The 14,033-nt window shown below is 46.7% G+C and overlaps 1 protein-coding gene across 1 annotated transcript in view; it reads right to left on the bottom strand.

Moving 5' to 3' along the window:
• ITGAD (integrin subunit alpha D) overlaps nucleotides 1-14,033 on the bottom strand; it is a 35,758-nt gene that overhangs the window by 3,473 nt on the left and 18,252 nt on the right. Inside the window, exons 15-23 of the mRNA XM_036278619.1 lie at nucleotides 13,597-13,727; nucleotides 13,326-13,483; nucleotides 12,354-12,508; nucleotides 11,962-12,093; nucleotides 10,808-10,881; nucleotides 10,452-10,593; nucleotides 2,399-2,512; nucleotides 2,210-2,289; nucleotides 2,021-2,104 (exon numbers count right to left, since the gene is read on the bottom strand). Of these exons, the coding sequence (XP_036134512.1) occupies nucleotides 2,021-2,104; nucleotides 2,210-2,289; nucleotides 2,399-2,512; nucleotides 10,452-10,593; nucleotides 10,808-10,881; nucleotides 11,962-12,093; nucleotides 12,354-12,508; nucleotides 13,326-13,483; nucleotides 13,597-13,727 (1,070 nt within the window). The remainder of the gene's footprint in view (nucleotides 1-2,020; nucleotides 2,105-2,209; nucleotides 2,290-2,398; nucleotides 2,513-10,451; nucleotides 10,594-10,807; nucleotides 10,882-11,961; nucleotides 12,094-12,353; nucleotides 12,509-13,325; nucleotides 13,484-13,596; nucleotides 13,728-14,033) is intronic.

The raw sequence follows: 14,033 nt of genomic DNA, 5'->3' as shown, positions 1-14,033 counted from the left end.
GACTGTGTGCTTGGATCTGGAAATTCAACAGTTAACCAGTCGTAAGTCTTGTCTTTGCAGACCACAGATGTGGCTGTCAGCTTGATGATTAAGAACGTGGAGCCAGACCACCTGGGTTCACATCTCAGGTGCACCACTTCCTGCCTGAGTAATGTAAGGCCAGCTACTTAACCTCTCTGCAGACTTGTAGTTTTTTACTCTTTAAAATGGGGGTGCTAATCATAGTGCCAACCTATAATGCAGATGTGGTGAGGTTTATGGCAGTGCTGTAAATGTGAGAATTTATTGTTTCCTTTAGTATTGTTAGTCTTCTCTGCTACCCACTCGACCCTTTATCTCTCTGCTTCAGTTTTCTCACCTTAAAATCTCCTTGTTCTAAACCTCTTGTTATACTTGAGTAAGTCACTCAGCTCTGCAGTATGGCCACTGGCACAAGCTCTGGACCATCTGGGTTTGACTCCTGGGTCTGCCACTTACCAGCTGAATGACAGGGCAAGTTTTTTAATCTCTTGATTTATTTGTTGGTAAAAAGGGGGTAACAATAATTATATCATAGAATTGTTAGAAGGATTAAATACATATAAATACTTGTAAAGTACTTAAAACAATGGCTGGCACATCCTAAGTGTATACAACTGTAAGTTCCTACTCTGAGCGTTAGTATTTTCCCATAGACAGAAGGGGATACACACATGGAGTTTGAAAAGGCAGTGACACTGCTTGATCCCCCATCTCTCATTCCCCTAAAAATGCACAGGTCCGCAGCAAACTGTCCCATGGCAACACTGTAAGTGTCTGACCAACTCGCTAACCCTGCGGAGCCAGCCAGGTACGTGGAGCTCCTTGCCCTGCTTGCAGCCTGGCCGGCCCTCCTCCACCACCTTCTGCCCGGAGCAGCCTCCCTACACTCGCCTTTCTTGTGGCCTGTCTTGGCCTTGGGCTCTAAAGGTCATTTATCACATCTCTGCTGTCCTCTCAGTTTTGTGAAAACTTGACCTTTTCTTTCCTCTCTGTGGTAAAAGATCCTGTCCTGTCAGGCACAAGTTCTTGCTCCAGAGTCCTTAGAAAAGCTTCAGTCTCAACCTAGTATTTGGCACAAAGGGTCGGAGTGCTTCATGCTCACGAAGGCTGATCACGGACAGAGGGGAGGTCGTACACAGTAGCAGCACGGTGTGTGTGTCCCACCAGCAGGCTGCTTCGTCACAGAAGAAGCAAGAATTATGGTACAGGCACACCTCAGAGATACTGTGGGTTCAGATCCGGACCATCTCCATGAAGCAAATATTGCAATTAAGTGAGTCAAAAGAAATTTCTGGTTTCCCAGTGCATATCAAGGTTATGTTTACATTAACACAGTAGTCTATTAAGTGTGCAATAGCAATGTGTCTGAAAAATAAACATACCTTAATTTTAAAAATACTTTCTTGCCCTGGCCGGTTTGGCTCAGCAGTTAGAGCATCGACCCGCAGACCAATGAGTCACAAGTTCGATTTCGGTCAAGGGCACGTACCTCGATTGCGGTTCGTCCCCGGCCCTGGTTGGGTCGTGCAGGAGGCAGCCAGTCGGTGTGGCTCCATCACATCGATGTTTCTCTCTGTCTCTGTCTCTCTCTCCCTCCCTCCCAGTCTGTCTGATGATAAACGGAAAAATATCCTCAGGTGAGATATTTTTAAAAAAGAGAAACAAATACTTTCTTGCTAAAAAATGCTACCTATCATCTGAACCTGTTGGAAAAATGGCACAGATAAATTTGCTTGACATGAGGTTGCCACAAACCTTCCATTTGTAAAAAACGAAAACAAACAACAACAGAAAAACCAGTACCTGTGAAGTGTAACAAGAGATGTGTTGGCATGTGGCACTATGGTATAAGTGCGTGGCTGGTTACAAGTATTTACACGTGAGGAACCAGAGGGACTAGGTTAGATACGCATCCTCAAAGGAGCAGGCTGGGCTGCAGGGGGAGGTACTAGGCTGGGGGAGGGTCAGAGGTGCAAGGGAAGGGCCGGGGATTGATCACCTGCTAATCACTGTGTAGACGGCATATTTCACTGGCAGCTCCAACTGGAACGTAGTCTTGTTGGTTGCAGGCTTATTATTCTCACTGGAGAGAGGGGGAGCCCAGTTGGAAAGGAAACCAGGAGAGGAGTCTCTGGCTGGTACAGGAGACTGGAGGGTGAAAGACACACCAGACCTGGCCTGGGCTCACCTGCTCACGTTGGCCCTCAAAAGCAACTTGTCTCCCAGAGAGGCCTTGTAGAAAACATCAAATGTGACTATGAAGGTGCCCTGAGGGAAGAAGAAGGAACGGGGAGGGGGAAGGTGATGGGAGACTGAAGGAAGCAAGGAGGTCAGGATGAGGCCGAAGGGTGACGAGGGTTTGGGGGTAAGCGCTGACCTTACCGCCCTCGCGGAAGACGGAGTGGTTGATGCTGCAGCTGCTGCTCCTCAGGTCCTCACTCCCGGTGGGCACTGCCTCGCATGCTAGGTGCAGTGGGCGCTGACGGGGTTGCTTCCCGAGTAGGAGAATTAATTCCCAACAGTTACCCACATGCATGTATGAGCCTGATATATTACAGCGGTGGCCTTACAGAGCAGTAAGGGAGAGGACAGACTTTTCAAAAAGTGATTCTGGGACAATTGGCCCATACAACAAACAACAACAACATTGGATCTCTACCTCACTCTGTCTATTACAATAAATTCCAACTAAAAGACATAAATGTCAAAAGGTAAAATTAGAAAGCTTTTAGAAGATACTATAAGGGAGTATTTTTTTCATTACCTTGGAGGAAGGAAATATTTCTTAAATAAGATTCACACACAAAAACAGTAAAGGAGGCTCCCAGTCAAGATGGCAGAACAGGTAACCTCTGTGCTCACCTCCTCCCACAACCACATCTAACTCACAGCTAAACTACAGACAAACCAGCATTGAGAACCACCTAAAGACTAATTGAATAGAAGTCCTATAACTATGGCTATACTTTACAGAAACCACATGGAGGCTGGTAGGAGGGATGGAGACACGGAACAGGTTGATCCCACACCACATGTGGTGGTTAAAAATCAGGAGAGATATCTTGACTGTGGGGGTACCCGTGAGAAGCAAGGGGTCCCAGCCCCATATCAGGCTTCCCAGGGGAGTGTTCCAGCACCAAGAAGAGAACTCTCCTCAACTTCTGGCTGTGAAAACCAGCGGGGGTTGTGGCTCAGTGAAATGGAGGGTTTCTGAAGTCCTAGGTATCCTATTAAAGGGCCTGTGTACAGCCCAGCTGGTGTGGCTCAGTGGATTGAGCACTGTCCCATGGACTGAGAGGTCCCAGTTCAATTCCCAGTCAGGGCACATGCCCAGGTTGTGGGTTCAGTCCCCAAGGGGGGCCTGAAGGAGGCAGCTGATTGATGTTTCTCTCTCATATCTATGTGTGTGTGTGTATGTATGTATATATGTATATGTATGTATGTGTGTGTATATATATATGTGTGTGTGTGTGTGTGTGTGTGTGTGTGTGTATATATATATATATATATATATATATATATATCTCCCTTCCTCTCTCTCTCAAGAAAGAAGGAGGGGATGCTGTGTACAGACTCACTTGCTGTGACCTTCAGCACTAGGGCAGCAGCTCAGAAAGCACCAGGGACATACGAGGAGGAACTGAATTGGCTGGCTTCAGGGCGAGGGCTGGAGGGGCACCTTTCTCCCAGACAGAAGCCATTTTTCCTTAGTTGAGCCTTCCCCCCACCCAGCCTGTATGTGCAGGTGGGCACCAGGTCTGAGTCTCCATCAGCTTGGCTAACACTGTTCACCCCACCCAGGCGATTCCCTTAAACCCCGCCCCAAGGCAGTTCCAGTGGCTTTTCCATACAAACAGCCTGTCTTGGCACATGCTTCAGACTTTCCTAAAATCTGTCAAGAAGCAGATGGCCTCTTGCAGCCCAAGCCCAGCACTAGCAGCTTAACCTCTACTAGGCACCTCCAAGCCCAGCACAAATGGCAACCATCAGTAGATCACTTTGTAACTTATGCCAGGTGGTACTGGGCAGGACACAGGCAGTGGCTGACTTTGGGCTGCACCCAAGCCACTCCCAAGAGACCCCAGAACCAACACACCCAGTGGCCAGCTTCAGACCACACCAGATACCACCCAACCACCTCCAGGGGCAGACTGGGAAGGCACCAGAGCCCCACTAAAGTGTATACTGTTCTGTGGGGTCAGCCCCTACACAACAGCTCATCTGTAGTCAAAACCAGTCCTCACAGCCAATCAACCTGAGGGTCAATCACTCCCATTGACATGCCAACAGCAATCAAGGCTCAACTACAACAGGAAGGTACACACAACTCACATAAGGGACATATCTGGAGCACCCAGCTCAGGTGATCAAGGAGACTGCACCACTGGGCCCTTACTACACATAGGATACCTACTACATAAGCCCACTCTACCAAGACTGGGAGGAATAGCAGCTCTACCTAACACATAGAAACAAACACAAGGAGGCAGCCAAAATGAGGAGACAAAGAAACCTGACCAAAATGCAAGAATAGAACAAAACCCCGGAAAAAGAATTAAACAAAATGGAGACAATCAATCTACCAGATGCAGTTAAAAACACTGGTTATAAGGATGCTGAATGAACTTAGGGCATAAACTTAGTGAGTAAATAAACTTAGTGAGAACTTTAACAAAGAGATAGGAAACATAAAAATGGAGATAGAAAACATTAAAAAAAAAAACCCAGCCAAAATAAATATAATAATTGAAATGAAAAATACCTTAGAGAGAATCAACAGTATATCAGATGAAGCAGAGGATCAAATCATCGATTTGGAAGCAAGGTAGCAGAAAATACCCCATTGGAAAGCAAAAGGAAAAAAAATTTTTTTAAATGAGGATAGTTTAAGGGGCCTCTGGGACAACATGTGTACTAACATCCACATCATAGGGGTGCCAGAAGGAGAAGAGAGAGAGCAAAAATTAAAAACCTATTTTAAAGAATAATGATGGAAAACTTTCCCTAACCTGTTTTTTAAAAATTGATAAACAGCCCTGGCCGGTTTGGCTCAGCGGTTAGAGCGTCGGCCTGCGGTCCGGAGAGACCCGGGTTCGGTTCCCGCTAAGGGCATGTACCTCGGTTGCAGTTTGTCCCCGGCCCTGGTTGGCCGTGCGGGTGGCAGCCACTCGATGTGTCCCTTCCACGTCGATGTTTCTCTCTCTCTCTCTCTCCCCCTCCCACTCTATCTGTGCAAAAAATGGAAAAAGAAAAAATTGATAAACAAGTTCAGGAAACACAGAGTCCCAAACTAGATGAACCCACGATGCTCTAACCAACTGAGCTACCTGGCAAAGGGACTTCTAGAAGGAGTAGGGGGGCGAGGGGAAGAAGGAGAAAGGAGGAGGACGACGGGAAAAAGAAGAAGAAAGAAGGAGGAGGAGAAGGAATAAAACGATGGATAATAAAATGGCAATAACTACATACTTATCAATAATTATTTAAAATTTTTGGTGTTTGGATAAAGATGTTGAAGGGATTAGCTAACGAACACATCAATAACAACTTTAAATGTAAATTAATTAAATACTCCAATCAAAAGACATAGGGTAGCTGAATGAATAAGAAAACAAGACCCAAATGTACACTGTCTTCAACACAGCCACCTCAGAATGAAAGATACACAGAGACTAAAAGTAAAGGGATGGAAAAAGATATTTTATACAAATAGAAATGGGGAAAAAGCTGGGGTAATAATACTAGAATAGACTTTTCTTTCTTTATTGATTTTAGAGAGAGAGGAAGGGAGAGAGGGAGAAACAAATTGATGAGAGAGAACAATAGTTGACCGCCTCCTGCATGCCCCACACTGGGGATTTGGCCCACAACCTGGGCATGTGCCCTGACCAGGAATCAAACCAGCGACCTTTTGGTGCATGGGTTGAGGCTCAACCAGTGAGCCACACCAGCTGGGCTAGACAAAATAGTCTTTAAAATTAAGGCTGTAACAAGCGACAAAGAAGGACTCAGCAATTACACTTCCAGGTAATTGGAAGTAAACACATTTATTCAAAGAAACTCAACACTAAATGAAAAACATATGCATCCATATGCTTGCTGGAGTATTGTTTACAATGGCCAAGATGAAGCAACCTAAGTGTCAACTGATGGACAAATGGATAAAGAAGTGGTTCATATATACTATAGAATATTACTCAGCCACCTAAAAGAATAAAATATTGCCATCTGCAACAGCATGGATGGACATAGAGGATATTATGTTAAGTGAAATGGGTCAGACAAAGAAAAACAAACGCCATGTGATTTCACTTGTATGTGGAATCTAAAAAACAAAATGAACAAACCAAACAGAAACTAACTTACAGATACAGAGAACATTTTGATGGTTGCCAGATAGTAGGGGGTTTGGGGAAAGGGGTGAAAAGGGGGAAGGGATTAAGATATGCAAATTGCCAGTTATAAAAACAGTCAGGGAGATGTGAGGTACAGCATGAGGCTTGCAGTCAATAATGTAATCACTATGTATGGTGGCAGATGGGTAGTAGACTTATTGAGGTGAATACTTTGTAAGTTATATAAATGTCTAATCAATATTTTGTACACCTGAAACTACTATAATATGGTGTGTCAACTATGATAAAAAATAAATAAAAAAATATTTTAAGATACACTAAATGAAAGATTAATAAAAATAAACCACAATCAAATTGAGACATCCTGTATATTAAAAGACACTATAAAGAGACTGAAACAAAGATATTTATTGGAAAAGATATTTGAAAACATGTAACTGGGCAAGGACTAATAACCAGAATATGTAAAAAACTCTTACAACTCAATAAGTAAAAGATGGACAACTCAATGGAAGAATAAGAAAAAGACTTGGACAAGAACTTTCTAAAAGAAGTCATCCAGCCCTGGCCAGTTTGGTTCAGTGGTTAGAGTGTCAGCCTGCGGTCCAGAGAGACCCAGGTTCAATTCCTGCTAAGGGCACATACCTTGGTTGCAGTTTGTCCCCGGCCCTGGTTGATCATGTGGGTGGCAGCCATTCGCTGTGTCCCTTTCATGTCGATGTTTCTCTCTCTCTCTTCCTCTCTCTCCCTCCTACTCTATCTGAACAAATAATGAAAAAATGTCCTTGGGTGAGGATAAAAAAAAAAAAGAAGAAGAAGAAATCTGAAACATCGGTACTTCCACTCAAGATGGCAACGTAGGTAAGTGGGGAATCACGTCCTCCCACAACCACATTAAAGTTACAACTAAACTACAGAACAACCAATATTCAAAACAACCTGACACCGAGCTGAATGGAAGTCCTACAACTACGGAATTAAAGCAGCAGCCGCATGGAGACTGGTAGGAGGGGTGGAGGGGACGGGCTGGTCCCACACCCATGTGTGGCGGATAAAAATCAAGAGGACACCTTGGCTGGGAAGATCCTCCCTGAGGACCGAGGGGTCCCTATCCCACACCAGGCATCCCGCTCGGGGTTCCAGTGCCAGGACGAGAATCCCCATCACTTCTGGCTGGAAAAACCAGCGGGAACTGAGGCTCAGGGAGGCTGAGGCGGCTGGAGCCCCAGGCAGCTCCTTAAAGGGCCCGTGCACAGGACTTATCAGACTCTCTCCCTCTAAACTTGGAGGGGAGGAAGCTCGAGGGGCACCAGAGACATACAGGGAAGAACTGAGCTGTTTGGCACTGGAGTGAGGGCTGGAAAGGGGGCTTTCTCCTGGACAGATGTGCTGTCAGAGGCCTTGGTTCCTTTGGTGAGCCCTTCCCTGGGGCGACAGATAGCCGCCATATCTGGGACTCCAGCAACCCGGCTCACACTGGTAGCCCCGCCCTCGTGACTCCCTGAGGCCCCACCCCACCCAACTTTCAGGCCCACCCAAGCTGTTGCCAGTTGCTTAACCATAGGTCTGTCTTGGATCCTGCTCAGGTTTTCCTAAATTTTTTCAAACAAGCAGCATCTGGGCTCAGCTAGCCCCATACCTCTTGTTAAGTAATACATAGAAACAAACACAGGGAGGCAGCCAAAATGAGGAGACAAAGAAACAGGTCCCAAATGGAAAAACAGAACAAAACCCCAGGAAAAGAACTAAGCGAAATGGAGATAAGCAACCTAACAGATGCTGAGTTCAAAATACTGCTTCTAAGGATGCTCAATGAACTTAGTGAGAACCTCAGCGAATTTAGTGAGGGCCTCAAGAGCATAAAAAAGGACCAGTCATAAATGAAGGATGCACAGTCAGAGATGAAGGAGGCATTAACTGAAATAAAGAATAATTTACACAGATTCAATAGTAGAGTAGGTAAAGCCAAGAAGAAAACCATTGATTTGGAATATAAGGAAGCAAAAAACACCCAATCAGAACAGCAAAAAGAAAAAATAATCCAAAAAAAAATGAGGATAGTGTAAGGAGCCTCTGGGACAACTTCAAGCGTGCCAACATTCGCATCTTGGGCGTGCCAGGAGGAAAAGAGAGAGAACAAGAAATCAAAAACCTATTTGAAACAATAATGGCAGAAAACTTCCCTAACTTGGTGAAGGAAACAGACATACAAGTCCAGGAAGCACAGATCTCAAACAAGATGAACCTCAAGAGGCCCACACCAAGACACATCATCAAAATGCTCCCTGCAGGGACGGTGCCCTAGAACAACTATTAAACAAGGAGAGAATCTTAAAAGCAGCAAGAGAAAAGCAGTTAGTTACCTACAAGGGAGTTCCCATAAGACTGTCAGCTGATTTCGCAAAAGAATCTTTGCAGGTCAGAAGGGAGTGGCAAGAAATATTCAGAGTGATGAAAAGCAAGAACCTACAACCAAGATTACTCTATCCTGGGAAGCTGTCATCTAGAATCGATGAACAGACAGAGTTTCCCAGACAAGGAAAAGCTAAAGGAGTTCATCACCATCAAACCATTATTATGTGAAACACTGAAGGGTCTTTTTTAAGAAAAAGATAATAAATAGGAACAAACAAAATGGCAATGAATACATATCTATCGACAATTGAATCTACAAACAAAATGAACAGGCAGAACAGAAACATTCTCATAGATACAGAGAACATTTTGTTGGTTGCCAGATGGGATGGAGGTTGGGGGAATGGGTGAAAAAGGTGAAGAGATTAAGAAGCACAAATTGGTTGCTAGACTGGCAAATCTCAAAGGGAAGGGGTGTGGGAAGAAATAAACTAAAGAACTTATATGCATATATGCATAACCAATGGACACAGACAACAGTGTGGGAAAAGGCAGGAGTGGGGCAGGAGTGGGCAGGCGGGGGTCAGTGGGGGAAAAATGAGGAACATCTGTAATACATTCAACAATAAAGATAAAAAAGAAGAAGAAATCTAAATGACTAAGAAATGTATGAAAGGTTACTCAACTTTATTAGAGAAATGCAAATTAAAACTGGAAGGAAATATTACCCACCAGATTGACGAGAATTTAAAATCTGGACAGTGCCTTACCCAGTGTGGCTCACTGAATTGAGTGTCGTCCCATCGACTGAGCGGTGTGGGTTTGATTCCCGGTAGGGCACATGCCTGGGTTTCGGGCTTGATCCCCAGTGGGGGATGTGCAGGAGGCAGCTGATCGCTGTATCTCTCTCTCTCTCTCTCTCTCTCCCCCCCTTCCACTCTTTCTAAAATATCAATAAAAATGTATTCAAAAAATTTTAAAAATACATTTAAGAAATAAAATTTGGACAACGCCAAGAGTTGAAGTGGACAAAGAACCACAAGAACTCTCATACCCTGCTGCTAGGAGTGCAAACAGTTGGACATTGAAGACACACACACCCAGTGATCCAGCAGTTCCACCAACGCATAGGTGCACCAGAATATATGAGCATGAATGGTCATGGCCCAAACCAGGAAACAAGTCAAAATGACCACTGATTGTAGAACGGGTAGGTAAATTGTGGTATAGTCATACAAAAGGGCACCTATATAGCAATGACAATGTTCCACAGCCACAAGCAACATGAATGAAGCTCACAAACATAATATTGAAGAAAAGAAGAAAGACAAAAAATACATGTCTTTATCCATATAAAGTTCAAATGTTGGCAAAACTGAACAGTATTAGGAATGTACTCATGGGTGGTAAAACTATGAAGAAATATGAGGAGTTGATTGTCACAAAGTTAGACTAGTGATTACCTTTGGGGAGAGAGTGAGGTTATGATGAGGAAAGATACGTAATAAGAGGGCTCCTGGGGGGCGATAGCAGTTTTCATTTCTTAACCTGGATGCCAACTGCACACATTTACTTAATATTATTCGTTAAAGTACATATACGCTTTATATGCTTTTCTGTGCGTGTGTTTTATATTTTTCCATAGGAGAAATAAAAGGAACCTACTCTATCCCAGGGCAGAGAAGAGGTTCCAGCCAACCAGAGCTCAAGGGGGCTATTTACCCGAGTTCCTAAGGCTCGTCGATAGGACAGTCCTGCTGGGTAGTAGAAGTTGATCACAGTTCCATAGGAATCCTCGCCCTCATTCCACACAGTCACCGTCACATTGAGCTCCAGAGAGCTTCCCACCACCAGGGTCTGCAGGCTGGAGGAGGAGGGACGGCACTGGGAGAGCAACTCCGTTGGGAAGAGATTGGAATTGGGTCGGGGGCGGGGGCAGGGGCGTGGGGACTCATGAGCTATGGGCTGATGACATTCCAATCGTTTCTCTGTTAGAACGACAGTGTTAGAACTTCTCATCCTGAGCATGGGAGACCCAAACATGTGAGTGTCTGGATATGGAAGGAGATAGAGCTTACCCTGAGAAGTTGAAGTTGACATTCAAGTCCCCTTCACAGAGGTGATCTTGCCCACAGTTCTTCTTAAAGGGGAGCTGCAGCAGAACAGTGTGTTCCCTTCCCATCCACATCTTAGTCCTCCAATTCCCTCATTAGGAGCACTCATCAGCAATGAGCACTGCTGGGCCCATACCCTGCACCAAGCACTGTGCTAGACGCTGGCAGGAGGAGTGGCGGTGGGAGCGAGGCAGTCACAATAGGAATGAGAGCTAAGACAAGGTCCTCGGCTTCAAGGAACATGGTTTTGTTGAGAAATCAAATCTAACTCACACTAGAACAACTTGTTTTTAAAGAAACGAGCCGTAGAAAAAATGGGCTCAGGAAACAAGTTACAGAGGAAAAGAAGGGACCCTTGGAGTTTAGGAGAGCCCAGGGGGCAGAGGGAGGGGGCCGGAAAAGCATGGGCGTGCTCCCTGCAGGGACGGTGCCCTAGAGCAACTATTAAACAGACATTGTTAAGTGTCCACACGGGACAGGTTCTGGGCTGGGCGGGGTTGGAGAGGTAGGAAAGGTAGAATTAGACCTAATTCACTACAGGTGAATTAGACCTGGTTCTCGCAGAAAGGGAAATTCCAGAAGAGCCACAGAGGCAGACTGCTGTGATTCCAGCTCCGTGACACGTGGCATGTCACCATGAGGTGCTAGGAGGTCAGAGAAGACGAGACTGATGCTGAGAGTGAAGGAAGATAAGACTGGGGCTTTGGGGAAGAACATCTTTGAGGTGGAAAGAAGACCATGTTGGCCCGGGCTGGTTTGGCTCAGTGCGGACCAGAGAGTCCCGGGTTCAGTTCCTGCTAGGGGCACGTACCAAAAAAAAATTTTTTTAAAAAGAAGAACAAATTGTCCAAATAAGAGAGACAACATGGACAAAAGCACAGGGGTAGGAATGAGAAAAGTTAGGAAAGGTCTACAGAATGAAACCAGAGTTTATGTTGAGATGAAGTGGATAGCCAGCTGGGATATGTGTAGGGTTCAAGCTAGGCAGCGTCTCAGCAATTGGGAGGTGGCTTTTTGGATTTGATGTGGTTGGTTGGCAGTTGGGAGCTACTGTAGTTGCTCAGGCACGTGGGACAGTAAAAGTCAACACGTCCCTGGGACCTCACTGGAAGACTCACAGAAGCAGTGAAGAGGTCCTGAGAGCCCACAGCCAGCACAGGGCGAAGGTTCCGGGATGAGGGGATGGGCTCCCCCACCAGGGAGAAGTTGAGGCGCAGGATGATGGGGCTCACCACATCCTCCACACAGTCCTGGGGAGAATGGGCTTTTAAGAACCCATTTTTTCTGTCCTCATTTTCCACCCTGGGGCTTCTCCTCTACTGGATTCATTTCCCACTGTCTCCCAGCGCCCTAACCAAGCTGTGGAACCAGGTTCTCTGGCCTCGACTTCCCTCCCTCCAGCCCCAGTCTCCCCCCATTTTCTCCTCACTCAACAGGGAGCAGGGGTGCCAGAGGCTCATTTCGGGCTCCTCCCTCTACCTCCCCCTTTCCCAGAATCCCAAGTCCTCACTGGTAAAAAAAACTTTATGGTTTCACAGTGATCTCCCAGCCCCAGAATTTTTCTTCTAGTCAAAGTCCAGTTCTTGGTCTCTTCAAAAATGGCACGAGAAATCAGACGGCCTGGGTCCAATGCCAGGTCGTACCTGACAGAGCTTCGGACATCACCTGAAATGGAGGAGGATGGAATGCAGAACGTGAAAGCAAACCTTGAACGTCCTGTTTTCATTTACTCATGCAACAAGCATTTGCTGAGCAATTTCTATGTTCCATAAACTGTACTGGGTGCTGGGGATACGTGTGCAGAAGAAGACAGGGAGATATGGTCCCTGCGCTCACGAAGGAGACAGGCACACAGGACACGTCACAGCGTGATCAGCACAAGGGGTGAGAGACGCCTTCCTGAAGGGGCCTTGTCTGAGCTCCAATGTGAGGATGAGCACGTGTGGGGTGACGACTGCGGAGGTGAGCATCCCGGACTGTGGGAACAGTGGCTAAGAGCAGGAGGGACTGGGAGGCTGGCACATTTACAAAGTATTTGGACCAAGGGGAAATGGGACGGAGAGAGGCTGGAGAGGCAGAGAGGGGCCAAATCACCGAAGGCATTGTAGAGAAGGGTTTGGGCCTTTATAAATGCGAGGACCAAGCTGAGAGGTGTCACGCAGGGAAGTGAGGAGGCCAGATTTGCATGTGAGGGCTAATCGCTCTAGTTCCTCTTCGGAGAACAGCTCCGAGTACAGGTAGAAAAAGAAGGGCGGCCTCAGGGGAGGTGGTGGCTGGGCAGGTGGAGAGTTCACAGACTCCTGACTGATCCTAGAGACAGACCTATGGGCCTGGGTGGGGGACGGGGAGAGAAGGGACCCGGGTTTCCCACACCGGCAGAAATGGACATGCAAGTGGGATCTGGAGTTCTGGACCCATGCTGTCCTGAGATAGGGCTGGGGCCTTTGGGGGTGAGGGACGGAGTCCACCGGAGCAAACTCACCTAGCTGATCAAGTGAGCTTTTGTGGATAGTGAGACAGACTGTAGCCTTCCCAGCTTCCAGGGGGGTGGGCCCCTCTTCCAGGCACTGGGACATAGCCATCCCTACCTCAGAGGGGCTGAACCTGATGGCCACCCTCACGGTCAGCACTGGCAGGCTCCTGGGGGAGGCACAGGGGCTGAGGAGAGGGCTCTGGCCTCTGCGAGGACAAGGGAGGGGCAGCTGAGTGAATGGGACACACAGCAAGCAGGGTGGGATGTGGGGACTTGTCACCTGAACAGCAGCACGTGACCCTGGGACCCCACAGCCAGGTCTGCCAGTCCATCCTGGGTGAGGTCCTGACCGCCGCTCAGCGACTGCCCGAAATACTGGAGCCCAGGAGGGAACTGGGAGCCGGAAATCCGCTGGCCAGGGGGCAAATAAGGGGAAGTCAAGGGGAGGTGATGGAGAGGGTTAGTAGGAAAGACTTGGGAAGGAGGCTGCAATGAAAGTGGATCTGAATGGAGAAACCGAACAGGAGAGGAGAGGGGGTAGAATGGAAGGCAAGCAGAGGGGGCATCTGAGGGACCCGGACAGAGAGAGAGGGGTCTTTTGGGCCAGCTCATCATGAGGGTGCATGTTGGTGACAAAATAAAAGCATAACAATAGGAATATAATAGATCCATTTATTCATCGTTTGTATGTTTATTCATAAATATTTGATGACCGAC

The sequence above is a fragment of the Molossus molossus genome, unplaced genomic scaffold (genome assembly GCF_014108415.1).
Source record: "Molossus molossus isolate mMolMol1 unplaced genomic scaffold, mMolMol1.p scaffold_m16_p_3, whole genome shotgun sequence".
Classification (NCBI taxonomy): domain Eukaryota; kingdom Metazoa; phylum Chordata; class Mammalia; order Chiroptera; family Molossidae; genus Molossus; species Molossus molossus.
The sequence above is the reverse complement of the archived record's forward strand: the minus strand, read 5'-3'. Positions and strand labels throughout refer to the sequence as shown.